Source organism: Phaseolus vulgaris, chromosome 4, assembly GCF_051622355.1.
Source record: "Phaseolus vulgaris cultivar YP4 chromosome 4, ASM5162235v1, whole genome shotgun sequence".
Taxonomy (NCBI): domain Eukaryota; kingdom Viridiplantae; phylum Streptophyta; class Magnoliopsida; order Fabales; family Fabaceae; genus Phaseolus; species Phaseolus vulgaris.
The window spans coordinates 9,913,870-9,939,605 of record NC_143501.1 but is presented as its reverse complement, the minus strand read 5'-3'; the positions used below and the strand labels follow the sequence as shown (position 1 = coordinate 9,939,605).

At 30.9% G+C, this 25,736-nt stretch overlaps 1 protein-coding gene and 1 pseudogene across 1 annotated transcript; both read left to right on the top strand.

Moving 5' to 3' along the window:
* Positions 1-7,008: 7,008 nt before the first annotated feature.
* On the top strand, positions 7,009-18,577 carry LOC137837172 (Pentatricopeptide repeat (PPR) superfamily protein). The gene is made up of 13 exons (XM_068646060.1): positions 7,009-7,194; positions 7,347-7,500; positions 7,617-7,779; positions 8,427-8,492; positions 8,599-8,696; positions 9,066-9,183; positions 9,270-9,479; positions 11,443-11,519; positions 16,887-16,980; positions 17,264-17,329; positions 17,421-17,498; positions 17,596-17,697; positions 18,122-18,577. The coding sequence occupies exons 1-13, from the start codon at positions 7,170-7,172 to the stop codon at positions 18,212-18,214; spliced, it is 1,344 nt and encodes a 447-aa protein (XP_068502161.1). The 5' UTR covers positions 7,009-7,169; the 3' UTR covers positions 18,215-18,577.
* LOC150027888 (uncharacterized) lies at positions 12,671-13,716 on the top strand (annotated as a pseudogene).
* Positions 18,578-25,736: the final 7,159 nt, after the last annotated feature.

Genomic DNA, 25,736 nt, shown 5'->3' with positions numbered 1-25,736 from the left:
AGAAACAATCTTGATACGTAATTTGACGAAGTTAATATAAAATCACTATAATAACAAATTGATTTGATTTTGTATCAATCACAAATTTAGTCTGTTTATTTTGTTTATTTTATTGATTATAATCCAATTTAGATTATGTTAACAAGTTTATTAATGATATATTTAATCTAATTAAAATTAATTTAAAGAAAGTTATCATAATTTTTTTATGCATTAAATATCTCAAAAGCAAAAGATTTGTTTTCTTGAGGAAGTTTGTTTGCACCTTTAATACTGAGAATAAAAAGTTGTTTAATAATTTATGTAAAATGTGACAAATAAACTATATATATTTCTTAACATTATTTTATTATTTTATGTTTATGTAAAATCTGAAAAATAAAATTTAACATTAAAAATTTCCATTTCCATTATGTAAAAATATTAATTGTAAATAAAAAATGTATTTTTTATAAAGAATTAAATATTATAAAAATAAGAATTATGTACACATTTTATTAAAACTTCTAATTCCTTTTCTTAACATTTTTTTGGTTTTCTTAATTACTACAACATTATGTATAATATTTTTAATTATAAGATTAATATTTTTTTAAAATGTAAGAAATAAACTATATCTATTTCATAACATTATGTTATGTGTATGTAAAATATGTCTATGTAAAATGTAAAAAAAATATATATAACATTAAAAATTTCTATTTCCATTATGTAAAAATATTAATTTTAAATAAAAATATATTTTTTTTAATAAAGAATTAAATGTTCAAAAAAGTAATAACTATTTGGATTTAAGGTTTTGTAGGGAAGAGAATAATAGGATATACATGTGAACACTAAGGGCATGTTTGTTTGACATGTTTGTTTCAAGGGAAGTACTGTTCACAAGAATTGAAGTATATTGATGTTCCCTATTTGGATCAAGAGATGTGCGCGGAAGTGTGAGGAAGGATATCCACATGAACACTGAAAATCATATTCCTCTTATATGCAGAGATTGTTGTGGAAAGACACGTCAGCATTGGTGATTTTCCTAATTTATTCCAGATTTTGTTTTGACATGCTGAAGGCAAAGGAAAAATAAACGGGACAAAAAAACAAATAAAAAAATAAAGATAAAATCATATTACAAAACAAACATATTAAGTATATTTATAATATAAATAAAATTATTATAAAATATATAATCAATTATGAATAATATATAATTGATTATGTATATAATTTCTATAAATTAATTTTTTAAATATTATTATTAATTTAATATTTATTTTATTATTATTTAATTTTAAATAAATATATTAATTAATTTTTTAAAATATAAAAATAAATTTGTAATCTTAATATTTTATTAATTAAAAAAATAAAATTTCAATCACACTCGTCACATCATTTACAAACTTATTATATTTATAAAAAAAATTCATGTTCAAAGAATGATAAGAAACTAATGTTTTTTTAAAAAATAATTATTCATCCGTATTGGAAATAATTTACAAAATTTTAATTAACTCAAATTCACAAAAAAATATTTCATATTTCATTATTCAAATATTTTTAAAAACAATGATAAATTTGTAAACTTACATTTTACACTTGTAAAAAAAATCAAAATTTCCCTACAACCATTCCATCAATCACAAACTCCCATAAATTTTTCTCGCACATCCACTCTAACATACCCCAATCCAAACAACCTCACTTTCTTCACACTTTCTTCTCATATTCTCACACATCCACTCCCCAATCCAAACACACCTTAAATATTATCTCCTCTTAAAATAAAGAGATGTAGAGGAAAAGTCTCATCAACATGTATTGTTTCGAATTTATCTTCATTTATTCTACTGTTAGTATTTTTTATTTTTTATTATTGTATGGTTTTTTAATATTAAAAAGTAGTATTTTTTATTTATATAAGATGTGATTTATTTTCTAATTTTATAATATATGAATATTTTAAGAAATTATTTGAAGTTGTGCTTTTATTTAATTTGTTCTTGTGTTTGTATTAATATATTTTTTATATATAATTATTATGTTTATGAGTTATAATTTATTTGATAATAGTTTTTTATGAAATTTTTTTCTATTTTTAATTACGTTATATTTTTGTTGTTGTAATATTTTTATATTTTTTTATTTTTTTATTACTATAGAAATTTTAATATAAAAAAATAATTTTTATTTATATAAGATCTGATTTATTTTCTTGTTTATTTTTTAGTTTTATAGTGCATGTTTAATATTTTAAGAAATTACTTGAAGTTCTATTTTTATTTAATTGTTTAAATACATATTTTTTTCTAATTATAATTTTAAATTATATCTATTTATATTTAATATATATTTATTTTCTAATTGTAATTTTTAAATCTACGAAATATGTTAAAGTTGTTTATTTTTAAACAAAAATAACTCATTTCATTATTAAAAAAAATTAATAGGTAGGGATAAATTTGTAAAATAACATTTAACACCTTTAAAAAAAATAAAATTCTCTCACAACCATAAGATCACTCACAAACTCTCCTAACTTCTCTCACACATTCACTTTAAGATATCCCAATCCAAACACTCTCACTTTCTTCACACTTCTCTCTCACATCCCCACACATCCAGTCCCTTAAATCTTCACACATCCACTCCCCAATCCAAACACACATTTAATCATGTGTTTGTTTCTATATATTTCTTGTTCGTGTAGAATGGAAGACGCGAATATTGGATGTTTGTTTTTACTAATTCTTGCATAAATGCGAGGAAAGAAAGGACAAGAATGTTGAGATTTTGGACCCTCCATGGTAAGCGCGAAAAAGGAGAAAAATAATTTGAACAATCAACTCATAATTTGGACATTCACCATAAATGATTGCAACTTATCTCTGATAAGAACATTTGACATCTACGTGCTCTAAAATTGTTCTCATACCACAATTCTTATGGTGGTGGAAAATGTTTTGAAAAGGAGATAATTGAAAAATATATTATTAATTTGTTTTCTTTTAAGAAAATAAAAAAGAGATAAAGTGGTTGCATTTTAGTTTTGAAAATAAGAAAATAAAAAGGAAAATAAAATTAAAATATATATTTTTTCTCTTCACACCCCTTATTTCTCTTCGTGCACTCTTCGCACACCCATGTTTCTCTTCACGCACCTTTGGCCCGCAATCTTTACACTACCTTGTTTCTCTTAGCATAACCACCCTGCACCACTGCACCAGCCGACCACCTTCAGCCACAGCAATTGTCACCACAGTCGCCACCGCTACCTTACACCATGCGGCAGCTGCCAACAATAGCTTCCACGCACTGTAGCAGCACCGATTTCCACGGTTCGCACCTCCACTCCTGCATCGCCAACCGTGCCTCTGCACGGCTTGCAACTGCCTAGGCCAAACCATGCCAACTCTAGCAAGTCCCGCCAACCGCCGCACTGCAACACAACAGCGCCCCGCCACGACCTATAGTTATATGAACCAATATTAGACTAATGAACTTAACACATAGTGTAGTTGGTATAGCAAGCTATATGAACCAAGACACTCATTATGTGTTAGAGGTTTAACAATCACTATACACTCCCACATTACTTGTTGTTATTGTTGTGTTGCACTTATTAGGTCATGCACGTGCTCAATATTTATAAGTGTTATAGAGATCTTTCCAAGATCTCTTGCAAGCGGCCCCACTTGACACTCATACAGATGATTTCATCAAATGTATGTTGCAAATCATACACCACCCATAAGGGATATAAAAATCATTAAAAACTTTGTAAATTGTTAAAACTCTTTTACCTCAGAATTTTAATCACAAAGTTTATCCTCTCGATAATGCAGTATTTAGCACTTTCACACACACCATAGGAATGGAAAAAATTAATTTTGAATCAATATTAGTGCTAGTAGAACTAACAAGTGACTTGTTTGTACCCATATGAACCTTATTCATGGGATCTCCAATCACAAAGGTTGGGTTTCCATCACTTGTTTGTTTGCAAGTGGCTTAAGTCCCATTCCCTCAATGTTTCTAAAATAAGTTTTCTCCCTAGGAATTTTGTCAGAGGATCTGCCAAATTCCGTTCTAACTTGACATAGTCAATAGAAATCGTTTCACTCTTTAACAGTTGTTTCACTAAATTATGTCTCAATTGTATATGTCTGTTCTTTTCATTGAAAGTTTTATTTTTATTTATAGTTATTGCCGATTGGTAATCACAATGCATTGATATAGATGAGGTTGGTTTCATTTAGGGGTGGCAATGCGGGGCGAGCCGACCCGCTACCAAAAAGTGCGGGGCGGGCTCACTAATCTAGCTCGGTAACCCGTGTTGTTCCTCCCAACAACTGGCTCGCGTAAATAAAAAAATAATTATTTAATTTTTGTTGTAAAAAAAAATCATACTCCATTCATCCATTATTGCAATGTGACCTTTCTTTTATTTTAAAAAACTTGAATTCAATGTACTAAAAAAATGAATGTTTTTTTTTAATCATATAAAGGAGTTAGTATTAAGAGTGACATTGGATTTAGTTTTAAGTAAAGTCTTATATTTAAAATTTGTTAATAAAAAAATAATATAAAGAAGAGATTTTGGTAGGATAGTTAAAAAAATAGTTCTCTTCATTAAAATATTTTGTAGCAAATTTTGATAACATACTCTTTCTTATACATTTACATACAAACATAGGAAAAAAATAGATGCAAAACAAAACTTTAATTATTTTTAATCAAGCCTTCTAACAACCCTCATACTTGAATTTTTTTTTTTATCTTAATTAAATGATTTGAAACACGGATAAATTTTAGTAGGAATAAGTTTTTTATAATTAATGAAATTTTATTATTTAAAAAAAAAATCTTAAGCGGGCTGGCCTGCAAGCCCACAGGTTACTTCTTATGTGGGGCGGGCCAGTGAAATGAGACTGCACTCCTAGCGCGGGGTAGTTATGGACCTAGAGGTGCGCTTAGTGCGCATAGGGTCTAGTTCAAGTAAAACATTTTCTTTTAAACCTAAGTCCATGTGTGTTAGGGCACGCAAATGTTAGGTTGCATGTATGTAGAAGAGGAGCGTAGCCACGTCGAGGGCGCCTACGTAAACAAACTGGACCCTTGATGCTGGTACATGAGTTGATACCGTGGTGGTTAGTTTGTTATTATTTTATGCATTCCTTTGAGGAAAGATTTCGTTTTGTTGCAGCAGCATCGTGAGGGTGTGCCCTTGAGCAAAATATTTTTCTGCTGAGTATGCTTTCAATTGATATTATATTCTCATGATAAAAAGTTGTTACAAGAGATAAACTATAAAAAGGACTTGAGATCCCAGGTTAAGGTATGCAGTTTCTAAGACTAAAACTTGTTACTTCTTAATTCTTATAAGCTCTGTACGAACTTGATCGTCGGAGTGCAATCAACAGGTAGGACTCCCTCTGTTTCAACGTAGCCTCATTCCAACGCAACAAAGGGAAGAACAAATTCTAGCAGAAACCGACGAAGCTAGAACTTGTCATCAGAATCAACCGGCGAGCAAATCAACTGACAAAAACAAAATATATATATATATATATATATAATATAATATAATACAATAAAAAAATATGTTTTAACTATATTAAAAAGTTCACCTATATATTATGGAACACATTACCATGTTGCAAAGTTTGATACATAATTTTTTTTTCATTAACATCCATATATTAGGAGACACAAAAATAAAAAAGACAATGGTAAGTTGATAATTTGTAATATTTTTTTTGGAAGGAAGGGTCATAGTATGAAATTTTCTTTCTTGAATGTAATATGTTCTTTTAATAATGGATAACCATAATGCTCTAACTAAAATAAAAATTACATTCCTTATTAGAAAGTATTTCTCTAACTCAATATTGAAAAACAATAAGTTTATTGCAAAATCTCCAATGCATTTCCTTACAGTAAGGACTAGATATAAGCGTAGGACTAAATATATATGATTGGTCTGACAATAGGCTCATAACTAAATAAACTTTGCTATAATAGACTTAGTTTTCATATTTTAAAGTTAAATGTAAACTTAACTCATACTATGTTGTAATTTAATTTTATCTCTAATTAATATGAAATTTCTAACACTCTTTTTCTATAAGTGTAATGAAACCTTTTAGATTATGTTTTTTCAAAATAAATTTTAAAATAATATATTTGAAAATATTTTTTTTAATTTTTATAGACATTTGTAATGTCTTAGCAGTGGTTTACCAATTAAATTATATAATCTAAAACTATTTCTGAAATTACGCATTCTAAAACTTTTTCAGATTATATAATTGAGATTCTATTTTAAATTATACATCTATAACTATATTTTATATTACATAATAAAAAAATATATTCTAAAAAATATAATTTAAAACTTTATTTTCAATTACATAATCCAAGATATAATTTGAAATTGAATAAGGATGTAATGACAAAAATAATTTAGTTGTTTTTTATATCATGGGTTGTAAAAGAAAATGAGGGGAGCTTATATCTATTCATCCAAAAAGATAAAATCTATTTTTATTCTTCTTCTGTCACCCAAAAATTTATAAAATACAGAAGTAATTTAAAATATATATATATATATATATTATGGATTATGTAATTTGAAAGTTAATCTCAGATTCCAGAAATAGCTTACGAATTATGTAATCCATAATATATATTTAAAAAATGGTATTCCAGATTAAATAATCTAAAAATAACTTTCGGATTATGTAATCTAAAATATATTTTAAAAAAATGGTATTTCAAATTATATAATCTAAAATTTAATCATGCGTATGAAAAATGCTTCCGGATTATATAATTTGGAAGCTAATCTCATATTAGAAAATACTTTCAAATTATGTAATCCTAAAATTAATCATACATATGAAAAAAATACTTCTGGATTGCATAATTCAGAAGCTAATTACGAATCTGAAAAAATATTTTAAGATAACACTAATTCAAAATATTACATTTTTTAATATAAAAATTTCTGGAGGTGAGTGAAGAAATTATGGAGGTGCAGGGAGAAGCAGTCCTTACACCAACAAACGAAAGCCCAAACAAGAAGACAAACAAACTCCAAGGGTTTTAGGAAGAAACAGGAGAGAGATTGGAACTCTCCGTTCCCAAGTGATTCATTCCACTGCTATGCTATGAAGTTCCTTCAATCTCTCATTGGTATATTCTTCTTCTTCTTCTTCCACTACTTCATTTCACGTACAAACTTTTTTCACAGTCTCAGTTTCTCTTTCCATAGCTCAGTCATGTAATGTAGCACACCTTTTTTTTTTTTCATAGTCTCAGTTTCTCTTTATTTTCTCTTTCTGTAGTTCAATCACGTTATGCAGCTCGTGTCGGGTCACTGAATCGGGTTTCTGGAGTCCGATTCTGCTCCATTTCCACGGATGAATACGCCAAGAAAAACTATGCAAACAACGTTTCCGAGTACAACACTGTTTTGGGCTCTCTCACTGCACAAAGAAGGTCTTTTTCTCCACTTTTTGTTATATAAAATATGGGTTAATTAATTATTCTAAGGTACCCCATTTGTTTTAATTTTGCCAAGTTTGAATTTTTGTATCTGGGGTTTTGTTTGGTAGGACTTTCTTGCTGAGAGATGTGTACTATGATATGATGCTTGATGGGGTGAAACCTAGCCGTGACACTTTCCATTCCCTTGTTGTGGGAACTATGAAAGGAGCTAGGATGCAAGATGCTTTCTTCTTCGTGGACCAAATGAAAGCTATGGGTTTGCCCCCTGATGTATGTTCTGTTTTATTCTTATTATTCATTACTTTGCTTGAATAGTTTTCCATTTTGGGAGTGACGAGGTGTTGGAATAATGCTATTGATATTGAATGTAATCCTTGAATTTATATGCTGAGAAAGGGGTGCTTAACAAATTTAGGTTGATCATCACCTGCAGAAGCGATATCATTGTTTGATATTCAATTTGTACTGACATATAATGAGATCTGAAGTTGAGATATTGAGCTAGTTCTATTGCTTTCCCCCTGTTTATTAACAAGGGGAATGGATGAGAGTGGAATGATTATACTTGAAAGTAATGTAGTTCGATATCATTAGTGTGCTGCGTTGAACTCTTATTTTCTGGGTCTCTTCCTTTTGTAATAACTTTTAGAATATGGATAATCTTGAGTAATAACAGAAGGTTTTGGGTTCTTTTATTCTTTATAATCTTTTCATGTTTCCAGGCTATTGTAGATCAGAAGATACTTTTGTTGTTTTTATATATATTTTTGCATGAAAATGTTGTTGGGAGCTTGCATGTTGCCCCATAATGATTTTGTCTAGTAATTTGTATCAGCAGATGCCATTAGGATAGGACACAAAACATTTTGATGTGTAATTTCTAGATCAATGACAGTTGTTTCATGTTGATGACGTAGGTTACTTTATACAACTTTCTGATTTCGATTTGTGGGAAATGCAAGAACTCTAATAAGGCTATTCAGGTACTTACCACTATTGCTTGTAGTCAAGGATTTAAAGTATTGTTGTCTGTGTTTATTGTTTCCTTCTTTTTAGACATATGATTATTTGTTTTTGTATGAAATGGAGATTTTGGAGGAAATGAAATGCATGGAAGTAAAGCCTAATGTACAAACCTACATCTGCTTGCTAAATGCTTGTGCTGCTGATGGACGCATAGACCGAGTGTATGTTACAATCTACTTCTTTCACTATCTAATACTATACTATAAATTAATTTTTCCCTTAATTCCTGCCCTCTATAATTCCGTTTTCTGTTTCTTACAATGCTTTATTGTTGTCATTCAATGTCCAAGGATTGTTGCTTTATTTTCAACAATGTGTTATGAAATTCTACTCTTAATGGCCTAACCAGTAAGACTTGGTTTTCTACAATATAATTTTTTTCTTGTCTTTTAAGTAAGGTAGGAGGTTTCCCACTTCTAGTTTTCTGTTTTTTAGTACAACTTGTATTTCAGCATCATCAACTCGTCACTTAGATATATTTATATTTTTTGGAATATTTAAATTATATTTATTGAAATGTATTGATCCAGGTATGCAATTGTTCGTGATATGACAGCTGCTGGTCTGGGATTAAATAAGTTCTGCTATGCTGGGCTTATAGTTGCACACAAGAATAAGACACCTCTTGTTGATGATTTTGCTGCAAAAGTAGTTATCAAACCTATCTTTTTATTTGGCATAGTATATTCTGTATTTGTTCAGGGATGTTTAAAACTTTTATTCTGTGGAAAAAGGTTATTGAGTTTGTGGAGAAGTCAAAGATGTGGTCTTCAGTTGAAACCAACAGTGCAAATGCTGAGAATGTGATGATGGGTGTTACAGATGAAGAATTATACAATCTACCAACAGCAGAATATATTCATAGGCGTGGAGGGTTTTCGAATGTAGCATTTACAGCATATCACACTGCATTTCATGCTGCTGCAGACCTAAAAAATGTTGAGGTATTATTAAGTATCATGCATATTAAATTGGAATCTATTGCTAAATAATTCTTCTTAATATGCTTCTGATTTTGTTCTTCCAATACCATTTTGTTTATGTGTGTGAAATGAAATCATTCAACCATGACTTTGAGATATTGGATTTAATTATCAGCATAAATCCTGTAGAAAATGGTTGCATGTGATATTTGAATCTGGACATCATTTGGTGTTCAATGCAGATCAGAACATGATATCCATTTTCTTGGTTAATATTTTATATTTGCTGTATATTTCTTTCAAATAATATTTACATCCTTCATTTTCATTGACTTACCTAGTTACTACCACCAAGAAAAAATGGTTAGATGTTATTTCTGCTAAACAAATGTGTTAATTATTCTTCCTTTTTATGGAACCCTTCTAAAAGTTCTATTTCTGTTACACTCTATACTGACCAGAAAATAGAGATTAGATGTTTTCTTGTTGCCACGTTGGACACCTGTAAGCTGAGTTAGAATATGGCCACAAGAAAATTTTCAGCCTTAGGATCTTTATAGTTTCATTTTCTATGAAGGCTTAATGAAGTTGTATGCAAGGTTATCAAACCCGAGAGTCTACTCAGACTCGTGGGAGGCCGGTAAATCCGACTCGTAGACTCGTAAGAGTCTACTTCACACAATATTTAACAAAAAAAATAATTCATGATACCAATTCCATAATATTGAAATAAATAAGTTCATACACCAACAAAATAATTAAAAAACAACACATTCTTTGAATTTGAACCACTTCCACACATCTTATAATCCGCCAAAAATCTAAAAAAAAATAAATCAATCTTCCAAAAATCTAAACAAACTCCGATCTATCAAAAAATCCCCAATTTTAAAAAAAAAATCTCAATCTGTCAAAAAATCTCAATCTGTCAAAAAATCCCCAATCTGTCCAAAAATTCCCAAACCCAACTTAAAAATAACCCTAAACCCAATAAGCTAAAAAGCCCCAACCCAATTTATAAATCCCTAAACCTAACCCAATCAGACCTAATTTCCCATCCCTAAAACCTAATTCCCACAACATCAGCACATACTTGCGGTGCTTCGCGAGTGGTGCGGCGGCGAGGATGCGCGGTGAGCGGCGGTTCTAGCGCGATGACGACAGTGAGGAAGAAGATGGCACCCTAAAATCTAACCTAATCTTAGTGAAACACATTGTTTTAGGCTTTCTTTCACAACTCGGTGACTCGGCCTCGAACTCGCGAGTTCACTAAGTTTGACTGAGTCTGACTGAGTTTACTCTCGAGTCGACTCGTTACCCTTCATTAGACCCTTAAACTTGTAAGGGTTTATGAGTTAACAATAGGGTTTGATAACTTTGGTTGTATGTATGCAAAATTTCTATTTATTTAGATAATGACATCAACATTTAAATTTCATCATTACTATATGTTCTTTAGAGATTTATATTTCTATACGTAAAAAAAAAGTGGAATTTTTGGTTGGTTGTTAACAGAAGTTTTCTGCCAATTTAGTTAATGAAGGGATTGTATCACATCCGAATATCGTATTTGAATTTTGTTTTTTGTGACAGTAGCCTGCCCCTACCACCTTGTATTACTAAACTTTGAAATTTTTTTTGCCAATGAATTGCAGATTTGTGTATATTTCAAAACAGGCCATTTTAATGTGGTTGTCAAACCAAGTAGAGTCCATCTTGAAAATAAAGACTTCGGAAATCTTCAATAATTGAATTTGATCACCTTTTCACTTCACTTTTATATTTTTGCACTATTTCTTCACATGTGATATGCGGTGTCATCACTCAAGAATTCTTTCTCTCCGTGCACCTGAACTGTTTGTTTGACATTTTTTTGTTTTTATTTCCTATTCCAAATTGATTTTATTTTCCAAGCTGCTATTTTTTTCTTTTTTCTTTTAATTTAACTTTTAATATATGCATGTTTGCTATCTAAATGTGGCAGTTGACGGACACACTCTTGGAAATGTTGAACAAGGAGGGGAAAGCTCCTGATATATTTATTATGATGCAAGTAATCAGGTAATCAACTAAGGATCCTCTTGTTGCCAATGCCTCTAATTGAGGGGAAGGAAACAAATTACAAAAAGAAATGTTGATGTTGAGAAAGTTGTTGAATAGGCATTTTCCTGGAGCTGCTCCTTTCCTTATTACCCTTTCTAGAAAGTACCTACTAGTATGCAAAATGAATGGTATTTTCCATTTGTCCATTTGACCATTTATATCAAAAGGAAGTTAGAAGTCCCTGCGAAGGTAGTTATATATATGTGGTTAACATGTAAATAATTTCTTTAATTCCATTGCCTCTTTTAAGGGATGTCTTTGGTTAGATAAAAGGTTTCTTTTGCAATACTATTTAGTTCTTTCAAACCAAAATATCTTGATTCATATATATATATATATATAATATTTTATAACTATACAATTGACTAATTCATTAGTAAACATTTAACATTCTGTGTTTTATCCATTTTCCAATATTCAAAACACTTTTATTGAATTCGTTATAAAAACATCTAGTATCTTCTGCAAGTAGACTATGAATTGTTTGTATAAAGGCATACATCTAACCACCAAATATGGTTGGTGAATATGCTTTCAATTTGAACTTTGTTGAATAATGATTATCTTTTGTTATAGCCTTTATAAAGATGTTTTTGTTATACCTAGTACGTCATTGGCATGACCATAGGCCTTAAGCTATTATGTATGATTTCTCAGAGTTGTATTGTCAATTAGTTTTACATATATAAATAAACGTCATTGTAGTGTATGAACACATTGTTTTCCAATCTAAAATCTTGAACTTGGTATCAAAGTGGACAAATTTCCGCTTTGTTGTCCTCCCTTCAGACACTGCCAATTGCTGAAAATTGTCGTCTTGTCACTAGAAACCCTGTTGACATCGAAACCCTTTTTTCCAACAACTTTTGGGTTGATGCAATTTGTCAAGCATGACCTAGCGCAAGTGGTTTAACATCCAAACTTTGGCTTATGTGCTCTAACAAACTGGTATTGCAATTTGTCTTGTGTGCATCTCAAGTGTTAGTTTGTTGCCATTGAAGCATCACCATGTCTCTTCCATAGGTCTTGTCGAAGCTTCCTTGGTTAGTTTCAAGAATCATCTTCATCTATGTTGTACTTTACTTGGTTTGATGGCTTGTACGTGAACACCCATCATCACCACAGAGAAACTCAATGGTAAAAATTATGTATCATAGGTTGCCTTTGTGGAACTTTGGTTCCTTGGTCAAGGATACCGTGAACATCTAGAGAAAGTGCACAATGGAGGATCAACAAAGAATAATGCTCAATGGAAGAAAGCTTGATTTTAGTTATGTGTTGTATTGTGGAAATTTGAGAAACCACATATTTTAGGGATTCTTAGAACCTTTAAAACGTATTGTTCTTTTTGGAAAAAAGGCATAAAGTATTTTTGCTAATGATAGACAACATCTATATGACTTAATAGAGAAGTTGGCTTCCCTTAAACAGATAAACCATGATGTGATTACTCATCTTGCTCAAGCCCAAGTTGCACTAGAGAAGCTGAAGTGTTCTTAGATGCTGACTCGTTAGAAAATAATTAAACTAAAAATTGACAAGCTATTTATGGCATTTATCTTGAGGAGTTTACATTCAGATTTTGGTTAGTTAAGAAGTTCCTTCTTTGAACAACTTAATTACAAGACTTCGTGTTTCTACCTTTGTAAAAAGGGAAAATTCAACCAAAATGGTTGAATCATCAACAATGGTATCTTCCCGAGGAAGAGGTGTTCGTTTCGAGTGCTCCTATTGCAAAATAATGTCATACTCAAGTACATTGATACTCTTTTCATGGCTTTCCAGAAGAGACAACAAACTTGTTTAAGTCTCAAAAATTTGAAATTAAAATCCTTAAGCATGACTTTCAAGAATATCTTCGACGGAAAATCGCACATAAAGCCCAATCTTCCTCCACTCCTAGTGTTTCAACATGTGTTTCTCAATCAATTGCTAATCCAAGTACATGGATTGTTGACTCGGGTGCTTCACATCATATAGTTGGCAATGCTTCTTTATTATCTTTTGGCACCCCTTAAATTTGGTCACCTTGTCACGTTAGTAGATGGATCCCAAATTGCTTCTAGAGGAGTTGTCAAGTCTTGCTTTCATCTTGACTAAATTTAAATTTTGTTCTCTTTATGATTTTCCTTTTAATTTAACCTCTGTTACTCAATTAACTAAGTCCTTAAATTGTTTTGACATTGAATCCCAATTCTTCTATCATTTTGGAATGTGGTATAGGTCAATGATTGGTGTAGGACATGAATCTAGAAGTCTCTACTACTTTGAAGCACAACCATCTATGTGTTGTGTTGTTTTGTCTCCTAAGCTTCTCTATGATCATTTGGGTCACCCTGGTATATCAAAATTAAATTTTTTTGTTTCCAAATCTCCAAAAGTTGGAAGTGTTATTGTGACTCATGTTAGTTGGGTATAAACATGTTCACTTTTCCTTCCCAAAGCAAACTATAAAACGATGTAACTCAACTTTTAGTACAATTCATTCATATATTTGGTTCCATGTCGGGTTACATCTTTTGGTTTAAAGATATTTTTTTTATTTTAATTGATGAATATCCATGATGTTCTCAAGTATACTTAATGAAAGATAGATTTCAGCTTTTAAATATTTTTGTGTCTTCAATAAGATTAAGAATCAAATCAGTGTGTGAAAACTATTATAATTTTTTAGAAATGATAATGCCAAAGACTATTTTTCCTTTGAAATATCAACCTTCTTATCTTCACATGGTATTCTACATCAATCCATATGCCTTCAAACACCTCAACAAAATAGAACAGTTGAAAGAAAAACAATCACTTGGTGGAAACTACACGTACATGTTTTTTTGAAACTACACCATTAGCGCATGTGATTTCACTACATGTTTTTTTTTTTTTATAAATAGAATGCTCTCTTCTCTTAACCATCAAACCCCACATTCTTGTTTTTTCCAAATGAACAATAATTCTGTCTTCCCTCTCAGGTCTTTGGGTGTACTTGTTTTGTTCATGATGTTTTCCCAGGCTAGGATAATTTATTTACCAAAGTTATTAAATTTATTTTCTTAGGATATTCTCGTCTTTAGACCGTAAATGTTACTCTCCATGGTCAAGAAGGTATTTCATGTCGGTTAATCTTACCTTGTTTTTTAGACTTGTTTTTTCTCTTCTTCTGCACAAGTTGTCTCCCTACAACAAGTGTTACATGTTCCTTCTTTTTAATTTGAGTTGCATACTTTAGAAGGAAATTAACCTCATTCTCCTATAAACAGTCTTCCTTTAGTTGTTCCTCCCCTCCCAACCCTACTATGGAGCCAAGTAATGATAATGTTGGCTGGCCCATTGCCCTTTTGAAAGGTATTTAATCTACTTGAAACCCTCATCCTATTTACAATTTTTTGAGTTGTCATGTTTATCTCCTTTCTATTTCTTTTTTGTTTCCTTTTTGTCTTTTCTTCTTGTTCCTAGAAATGTTCATGAAGCACTTGATCATCTTGAATGGCAATAATTAGATTGTTGAAATGCAGGCTCTTAAGCATAGTGGCATATGGGAATTAGTTCCTCTTCCTCTTGACAAGAGATCAGTTGATTGTTGGTGGTTTATGCTGTTAAAGTTTGGCCTAATGGTAGAGTTGATTGCGACAAAGCTAGGGTTGGTGGCTAAGGGATGCACTAATATATGGTCTTGATTATGGTGATACCTTCTCTGCTGGGGTGAAAATCATCATTGTTTGGCCTTTTCTTGTTGTGGCTCCAATTCGCCTTTGGTCTCCCAATCAACTTGACATAAAAAATGTGTTCATGGAGATTTAGTATAGGAGATATACATGGAGAAATCTCTTCGGTTTGTTGCTTAGACAAAATCAGGCTTAGTTTGCAAATTGCATAAATCTCAATATGGTCTCAAACAATCTCCTCAAGCTTGGTTGGAAGTTTAGTCATGTATTGCAAAATTTTGGGCTGAAACAAAGTGAAACATATCATTCAGTGTTCTATTGCCATACTTCTCCTGGGCAATGTGTTTACTTAGTTGTTTATGTTGATGAAATAGTGATAGTAGGCAATGATGCTATTAAAATTTCATAATTGAAATCGCACTTGCTCAACAAATTTCAAACCAAAGATCTTGGTTGCCTAAAATATTTTCTTCGTATTGAGGTGGCTCAATCAAAGGAAGGCATTGCTATATCAAAGAAAACATGGTTTAGAAATGTTGAAGGAACTGACATGATTGAATGTAGGCCAATTGAGAGTCATGGATCAAAATCAGAAGTTAATGGTTGATCATGGAGAACTATTTGGTCTTGAGAGATATACGAGAATGGTGGGGAAACTTCTTTACTTTGCAATCACATGACCTAGTTTGTAATTTTCCATTGGATTTGTTAGCCAATATATGTAGGATTCTCGCAATGATCATTGAAACGTTGTTATTCACATTTTTAGGTATATCGAAAGGGCTCTTGGACTAGGGTTATTTATGAGGATAAGGGAAATAGTCAAGTTTCTGGATATTGGGATTCTAATTGGATTGATTGCCCTATAGACAAACACACAACTACTAGATAAGTAGAATACTTAGCTATGGCTTTTTGCTACATACATGTGAACTCGTGGGGATCAAACAACTTCAAACATTAAAATTTTATGAAGTCCAACATATGAAGTTATATTGTGATAATTAGACAACCCTTCACATTACATCTAATCTAGTGTTTCATGAAAGAACTGAACATATTGAGATTGATTATCATTTTATTCAAGAGAAGTATTTATTTAAGGAGATTAGTATTGAATTTATAAATTCTATATTTTTTCTAAATCATTGAGAGGACTTTGAATTTGGTTTATATGTTCCAAGCTTAGTGTATACAATTTATATGCTTGAGCTTGAAGGGGAGTGTTGAATAATGATTATCTTTTTTTGTATAGCTTTGATAAAGCTGTTTTTGTTATACCTAGTATGTGATATGCATGTCATAGGTCTTAGCCGTTATTTATGATTTCTAATCGAGATTCGAATCGTAAATCGTTTTTCATGTATTTTGAATCACGAATCGAATCTTATTATGAATTGTAAGATACATAATTTGTATAATAAAAGATAAAATACACAAAATCCTTAAATAATCACTACTTTTTTTATTAACAATAAATAATGTAATAAAAGTTGTGCATTAATTCAAACTTTTTTTCTTTTAAAAAAAATTAAATAAAAAGAATCTTTAAATAACTTTTTTTTTGCTCTATATGAATCCTTCTGTTTAGTTCTACTGATATATTTTCTCCTGATGTATTATTAAAGATATCAGTTTATCTCTGTTTACCATTATTATGCAGGTGCTATTGTCATGCAGGAGATATTGACCGTGGTCTTCAAGCTTTTGACAACCACATAAATGAGGGAAGGCCTAGTGCTGCAGAACTTTTTGTGGTGAGTTTGGTCAAAGTTTCTAGGATTTTCAATACCAAGCATTGTAGCTCAATGCTTATTCTTGTTCAAATGATCACGATAATGGTGTAAGTATGGATAAACACCCTTCTGGCAGTGGTGTGTGACTAATGCGAGTATGCCTAACTTAAAAAGTGCCAATTTTCCAGTCATGCATCTAACGCATGACATGTAGTTGAAAATTTGTTTCACCCTTACCTTGTTGAACTCTGCTACGAAATTATTTTTTTAAAACAATTTGCATAAAATGCATAAATATCTGCAGACTCTCGCAGAAGGGGCAATGGCTGGGTACACTGAGAAAGGAATGCAAATTGCTCAAGATATTCTCGTAGGTCATCTTAACTTCGCCATCAACTTTGTCACAGTGTGATTGATCTGATCTGTTTAAAGACTTAAAAAATATTATTTTATAAATGCAGGTAAGGATGAACGAAAGAAACTATTTTGTGAATAGCAAATTGGGAAGTGAGCTCCTGCTTATAGCTGCAGGAGAAAAGGTATTGAAACTCTATCTCGTTACTAGCTTGATACAAAGTTTATATTTGTTCTCTGGAATTTATAATGTGTATTTTGTTCTTATTTCTTAAATGGTAGACTGGGGGATATACCACTGCTAACTACATATGGGACATGATGCGAGTTCGGAATAGTAACCCTTCATTTCCTGCATTACAAGCATATTATCGAGGCTTAAAAGTGAGTTATTCGCCTCTGTATAGCATCACGTTCCTCAGTGTTCTTTGAAATAGTTTCTCTTTATAGTTTGTATATTCATCTTAGTGATAAAAGAGTTATGAATCATATAGCAAAGCTTGCAATTTGTCATATCTAGATTGTGGATATTACAGGTCCTTTTGCACTGCCATTCAATCTTGTTTTGTCACATTGCCAAGAGTTCAACACTCCTCTAGTATATAGGATTGGAAAAGTGATTCATCATTTTGCATGCAAAGGAGCACACTAAGTTTTCATTTCTATGTTCTCTGAATGACTTTATTCAGATATTCCTTGAAATACTTATATTGAAGGATATGGAACTCCTAGTTTTTAATTGTTTTCTAATGGTCACACATGTTAATGTACCCATGATGATGCTCACTACTCGTGTGTGGAATTGCAGGATCGAGAGATACCTGAAGATGATCCAAGACTTCTTTTGGTTTCTAAAACATATGACAGAATGCGTTCAAGATTCGGGAACAGACCAACTTAAATTCATATAACACTGTTCCTCCCTTTATGGAGAATTCTTCAGTTACCAGAATTATTTGTTTGATTCATGTATGACATGGTTGTATTTTAGGAGATTATGTAGAGCATTTTGTTACAATTTTCCAACATTTCATAGATCAAGGTTTTCTTTTTCTAAATAATTATTCGGTCAATACATGAGGTACCGTTGATGTTAAGTTATTTAATGTCAATGTCATTTCAGACTCTAAAGTTGGCTATAAATTGTAATTTACATAGATAATTGTTGACACTTACCCCAGGAAGGAAGAAAAAGCCTAATTGTTATCTGTTCTACCTGTAATCTGATAGCATTAATGACCTAAATATAGCATTTTTTCTTCTACCTTTTCATAGTTCTTGAGCAATTTTTTTTTCTATAAATAGCAGATCAAATAAGAGATAATCAATCTCTTCAAGCTCTTTTTATTTTAAGAATCAATGGTTGAATGTGATTAATTGTTATTCTTCCATTATGTATTTAGAGATTCAAATTTGAATAATGTTTTTGTAGGTGTTAGACTTGTTTATTTTGCTACTTTATATTTTTAAGTTTTAGTTTACTAAGACTATGTTTGAACAAACCTTTTTTTATAAGAAAAAGGGATTTTAAGTAACTAATTTATTTTTTGGAAAAATTAAATTTTTTCATGATAAAATGTTATTTGAATAAGAAATTCTAAAAGAAAATGAATTTGTAGAATTTAATAAAAGTAATTAGATTAATTAAAATAAGAGAATTTCAAATTCTAGAATTATTTTTAAATTCAATGTATTATTTTTAATTGAGAAAATACACAAGTTTGCTTATTTTCAGAGGTAGTATTTTCTAAAACATCTATTTTTTAATACAATCTTTAAAAACAAAAGTGATATTTGTATCATTAAAAAGATTAAATAACTTTTTGGTATCTACAAAATTTGTAAATTTTTCTTATTTTCCTCAATATTTTTTTATGTCGGTTCTTATTACAAATTTTATTCTAGTTTTGGTCCCTACTCTTTTAGTTCCAAATAATATGGAAGTGACAAGTTGTTTGTTTATTGTCATGCCCCTAAGGGAAAAAAAATTGTAGATTTTGTTTTGGTTCTTAATAATGTTTTCGTATTTTGGTCCTTCATAGATTGTTTTTTATTCTGGCCTTATCATTTCTTAACATCCTTCAATTAATCAATTATATGTTAAGTAATCATGTTAAGGAATTTTTTAATTTTTTTTTTCAAATAAAAAATAAAAAATATTATAAAAAGATGTTATTTTTCTCCATTTATAATTTTTTGTCTTGTCTATTTTACCGTGAAATCCATAAAAATAAAGAATTATAGAAAAAAAACTGTATACTAATATTGTGTGGAATATATTTGATTTTATCACAATTTTGATTAACTATTATTATTAATTATTGTTATTCTATTTTGTGGTTATTCCCATTATTCTAATTCTAATTATTATTATACATTAGAGAAACTAAATTCAATTTCTATAAAAAAAATTCATATATGAAATTGGTTAAAAGAAATACAGTGAACCCGTTTACTCTCCACAAACCTCAACTTAGGCTCAAAAAATGTAATAAAAATGTGGTTCTTTCGGTATCTTTCTTTGGTTATTAAAAAAGTCTAAATTATTCATGATTAGAAATATTCTCAATTGTATATTTTGAAAATATTCTGAATTTTTATCTAATGTTGATCTTTGCTTTTGATTATTTTTAACTCATTCATTTATCCTTGTTTTATTGAGATTAATTTTTGAACTAGAAATCAATCTCAAATACCCGAATGATTTTTTAATATATTTTTAATGTTTATCACTGAATTAGTAATTTCGAAGTTGTTTAGGTAACAGGGACACAAATAATTTTAATATTGAAAAAAATTTAAAGGAGAAAGAAATATATAAATTATCATTGATTTTGTCGCATATCTATAGGTTGAAAGAGTAAAAAGTATATAAATTGTTGTTCTTGCTGGTTGACTCTTTCATTGGTTGAACTGGGTGGAAAGCTCATCTTCTAATTTTGGATATTGATTCACGTCTTCTTTTTACATTGGAATGTGACTCCGTTGAGATAAATGAGCCTTACCTGTTGATTACACTCCGACGATCAAGTCAGTGAGGGCTTACAAAAAGTAATTAGTTTCAGTATAGTATTTAGAAACAACGTACCTTTACCTGGGATCTCAAATTCCTTTTATAACTATTTGTGTAACAGTTTTCGTTCACGAAAATATAGTCTCAACGGAAAGCATAACTGAAAATATTTAATCTTTTATCTTAACAGAAAAAACAACTGCCACGGGCACCAAGTATCTTCAGGTGCTAACCACAAGCTAACATTTTGTTTTACATGTACACCCTTATCTTTGGGCGCTCCTCTTTTATTCTCAACAACTATTAACTATCATGTAACCAACATGCAACATATTCAGTTAACAAACGTATGCGTATATTTATTTAACTAACAACCACATATATGCATATACTTATCTATAGGTTAATATATGACAAAACTTATTTAATTATTTCCCATCGGGCTTACCAATAAAATTGGGTCAAACTCATGACCTGCACCCTGACCCAATAGCCGAGCTGACCTCCCCTAAATACCTGGATTGAGGTCCCGGGAATTCCTGTCTAGTACACAAGACCTTCAGACTCGAGCCGGGCTTGACTAGGCGAAGAGTCTTACGAGAATATAATCTCAATTGAAAACATGTAACAAAAAAAATGTTCTGCCTACAGGCACCTTTAGTCACGGTGCTAACAACAGAAGAAAATCTTGTGCACCATCTCCACCTCTTAAGCATAAAGTAATAAAGATAACAAGAATGCAACTTAGGCAAAATCTAAGCATGAAAAATCGTGGAGTCCCCAACTAACAAAGAACTAACCTTTTAATGAACTATACACCCACAACTACAACAAGCATATGCTCACTCTCGACTTGCATAAGTGTATCTCGCAAACTTGGCTCGGGGCCATATATCTTGATCTTACCAAGCTTTGTTTCATAGAGCACCTACTCGGTTAATCATCTGATCATTCACTCACCGAGATAGCCCACCTTACCATGCACCGAAACAACTTAACCATGACATCTGCTTGCAAAGCGTCTATAACTCGTTCTTATGCCGAGTTAGGTCCTACTCATATCATCTTACCAAGAAAGGTCCTCTTACTTGACAATAAATAATCAATTTACATGCAGTGCGCCTACTCAGATCATCTTACCGAGACAAGTCGTCTTACCTGATAACAGAAAATCAACTTACACGTAGGGCGACTACTCGGATCATCTTACCGAAACAGGTCGTCTTACCTAAAAAAAGATAATCAATTTACACGCATGGCGCCTACTCAGATCATCTTACCAAGACAAGTCGTCGTACCTGACAACGTAAAATCAACTTACATGCAGGGCACCTACTTGGATCATTTTACCGACACAAGTCGTCTTACTTGACAATAGATAATCAATTTATACACAAGGCGCTTACTTGGATCATCTTATCGAGACAGGTTGTCTTACTTGACAACATAAAATCAATTTACACACAGGGCACCTACTCGGATCATCTTACCGAGACAAGTTGTCTAACCTGACAATAGATAATTAATTTACACACAGGCGCCCACTCAGATAATCTTACCGAGTCAGATCGTCTTATTTGACAATAGATAATAAATTTACACAGAGGGGGCCTACTCGAATAATGTTACCGAGACAGGTCATCTTACCTGACAACAAATAATCAATTTACACACAGGGCGCCTACTCGGATAGTCTTACCGAGACAAATAGTCTTACCTGACAACAGAAAATCAATTTACTCACAGGGCGCCTACTCGGATCATCTTACCAAGAAAGGTCGTCTTACCTGACAACAGAAAATCAATTTACACGCAGGGCGCCTACTCGGATCATCTTACCGAGAAAGATCGTCTTACCAGACAACAAATAATCAATTTACACGCAGGGCGCCTACTCGAATCATCTTACCGAGACAAGTCGTCTTACGTGACAACAGAAAATCAACTTACATGCAGGGTGCCTACTCGGATCATCTTACCGAGACAGGTCGTCTTACCTGACAACAGAAAATCAATTTACACGCAGGGCTTCTACCCAGATCATCTTTCTAAGATAGGTCGTCTTACCTGACAACAAAAAATCAACTTACACGTAGGGCGCCTACTTGGATCATCTTACCGAGACAAGTCGTTTTACCTAACAACAAATAATCAATTTACACGCAGGGCGCCTACTCGAATCATCTTATCGAGATAAGTTGTCTTACCTGACAACATAAAATCTACTTACACGCAGGGCGCCTACTCGGATCATCTTAGCAAGACAGGTCATCTTACCTGACAGCAGAAAACCAACTTACATGCAAGGCGCCTACTCGGATCATCTTACCGAGATAGATCGTCTTACTTGACAACATAAAATCAACTTACATGTTGGGTGCCTACTCGGATCATCTTACTGAGACAGGTCATCTTACTTGACAACAGATAATAAATTTATACGCAGGGCGCCTACTCGGATCATCTTACTGAGACAGGTCGTCTTACCTGACAACATAAAATCAACTTACACACAGAGCATCTACTCGAATAATCTTATCAAGAAAAGTCGTCTTACTTGACAACAAATAACCAATTTACACGCAGGGCGCCTACTCAAATCATTTTACCGAGACATGCCGTCTTACTTGACAACAAACAATCAACTTACATGCAGGGCGCTTACTTGGATCATCTTACTAAGACATGTCGTCTTACCTGACAATAGAAAATCAACTAGGTCGTCTTACCTGACAATAGATAACCAACTTACACATAGGGCGCCTACTCGGATCATCTTACTAAGAAAGGTCGTCTTACCTGTCACTAGATACATAGGGCGCCTACTCAGAATCTTACCGAGATAGGTCGTCTTATCCGTGCCTTAAACTAAACAATCTTTGTTATGGCCGATTAAACTTCAGAGGGCCTGAACTCGGAATCTTACTGAGAAAAGGTCGTCTTACCTGAGTTAAGCCAAATAATCTTAGTTATGGCCGATTAAATTTCAGAGCGTCTGAACTCAGAATCTTACCGAGAAAAGGTCGTCTTACCTGACTTAAGCCAAACAATCTTAGTTGTGGCCAATTAAACCTTAGAGCGCCTAAACTCAAAATCTTACTGAGAAAAGGTCGTCTTAGCTGACTTAAGCCAAACAATCTTAATTATGGTCAATTAAACTTCAGAGCGCCTGAACTCATAATCTTACTGAGAAAAGGTTGTCTTACCTGACTTAATCCTAACAATCTTAGTTATGGCCAATTAATCTTACTAAGAAAAAGGCGTCTTACCATGTGCCATCTCGCGTACCTATATTGTATGAATGTATGCATAAATGCGTTATGAATAATAATGTTTACTAGAACAATGATTGTAGACCGTGAACTAGTACACCAGGTAAGTTCCCAGGAAAGAGAGGTGGGTCACCAACAAACTCACTTAAATACCAAGTCTTTCCTCGCTAGAACTTTCCTAGATATGTACTCTTACACTACTACGCTCTATATCCAATAACAAGAATAATTTCTCTCGTGTGAGAAATCATGGCAATGATGATGATAACAATATCACAATAGATTTAAATGATAATTAATCATTCACGTCATCTTCAGAATAATATGATAACAGATTTACATATATCCGTTATTTCCATAATAATATGATGACATATTTAAACAATAATAATTATATCTTTCATCTTCAGGCTAATATCACAACAGACTTAAAAGATAATAATCATTTATGTTATCTTCATAATAACATGATAACAAATTTACATATATCTGTTATTCTCATAATAACATGATAACAAATTTAAACAATAACAATTATATCTTTCATCTTCAGACTAATATCACAACAGACTTAAAGATAATAATTAATCATTTATGTTACCTTTAGAATAACATGATAACAAATTTACATATATATGTTGTTTTCATAATAATATGATAACATATTTAAACAATAACAATGATATCTTTCATCTTCAGAATAATATCACAACAGATAAAATATCTCTTTATCTTTTATCTTAAGAATACTATCACAATAGATAAAATATTTCTTTATCTTTTATCTTAAGAATAATATCACAACAGATAAAATATCTCTTCATATTTTATCTTAAGGGTAATATCACAACAGGTAAAATATCTCTTTATCTTTTATCTTAAGAATAATATCACAACAGATAAAATATCTCTTTATCTTTTATCTTAAGAATGATATCACAACAGATAAAATATCTCTTTATCTTTTATCTTAATAATAATATCACAATAGATAAAATATATTTTTATCTTTTATTTTAAGAATAATATCACAACAGGTAAAATATTTCTTTATCTTTTATCTCAAGAATAATATGTGTTATTTCTTTACCTATGATCTCTTTATCTTTTAATTCATTCTTAATGTCGAAAGGTACTATAAAAGCTGATTTATATGTCTTCTTTCTTTACATACATTTTTATATTATCTTGATTTCATGTCGAATTTTTAAAATATTGCGTCATCATGTATTTTTTTAGTTAAATATTTTTGGAAAGGTTTCTTTTTGTATTAAAAAAAATAACATAACCAACTATAATAATATAATAATCTTTAAAATTAAAATTATGGAATTATAAGTACTATTGATTTATAAGTTTGAACAATGGTTGGGTTGAGTCAGTCGAATCTGACTAATCTACATAATCTAAATTTAACATTTTAAATTTATATTTAATATTTAACTTATCTAATTAATCGGATATGGATTATTAAGATTGTGGTTAAATATAGACAAGTTATTCGCGTTTGATTTTTATTAGATCAATTTTTAGGAAAAAAATACTTTTTAGTTTTAAATAAATGAAATAACTTTATATAATTTACTACTAAATTTTAACAAAAAAAAAACATCATAGCAAAAATAAAATTGGAAATTTAGACATGTTTAATGACTGAAATGATCAAATTTAATAATTCAAATAAATATATAAACAATTACAAATTATCGATAAAAATAATTTTAAAAATTAATATTTTTTATTTATTTTTTAAAATAAATATCTGGTAAGTTTTGTTTCTGCACACGTTCTTGGAATATATTTTTGAATTTCAGAAATTTATATTTGAAATGCTTTTTTAATTTTGTATTCCAGATTTGTTTGATATCTGGAATATATTTTTGAATTTCAGAAATTTATATCTGAAATCGATTTTTAATTTTGTATTTCTGATTTTTTTTATTTTTGAATTATATTTATTATTCCGGATTTTTAAATCCAAAATAAAGGTAATTTTGAAAAATATAGGGTGTAGGTTATAATTGATAGGATGCAGGAAGAAATTGGCATGAAACTATGGGTCCAGGAAGAATTTGTCGGCCCAAAAAGAGCAAAGCCGTTACCTTAGAAAGCCCTATCTATAAAAGTAGAATCAAAAT

Bases quoted from the DNA above. Each gene is read 5' to 3' on its own strand.
- LOC137837172 (XM_068646060.1), top strand. From the start codon at position 7,170: ATGAAGTTCCTTCAATCTCTCATTG. The intron at 8,493-8,598 runs GTACTTACCACT...TATGAAATGGAG, and splicing joins ACTCTAATAAGGCTATTCAG to ATTTTGGAGGAAATGAAATG. The intron at 8,697-9,065 runs GTATGTTACAAT...GTATTGATCCAG, and splicing joins GATGGACGCATAGACCGAGT to GTATGCAATTGTTCGTGATA.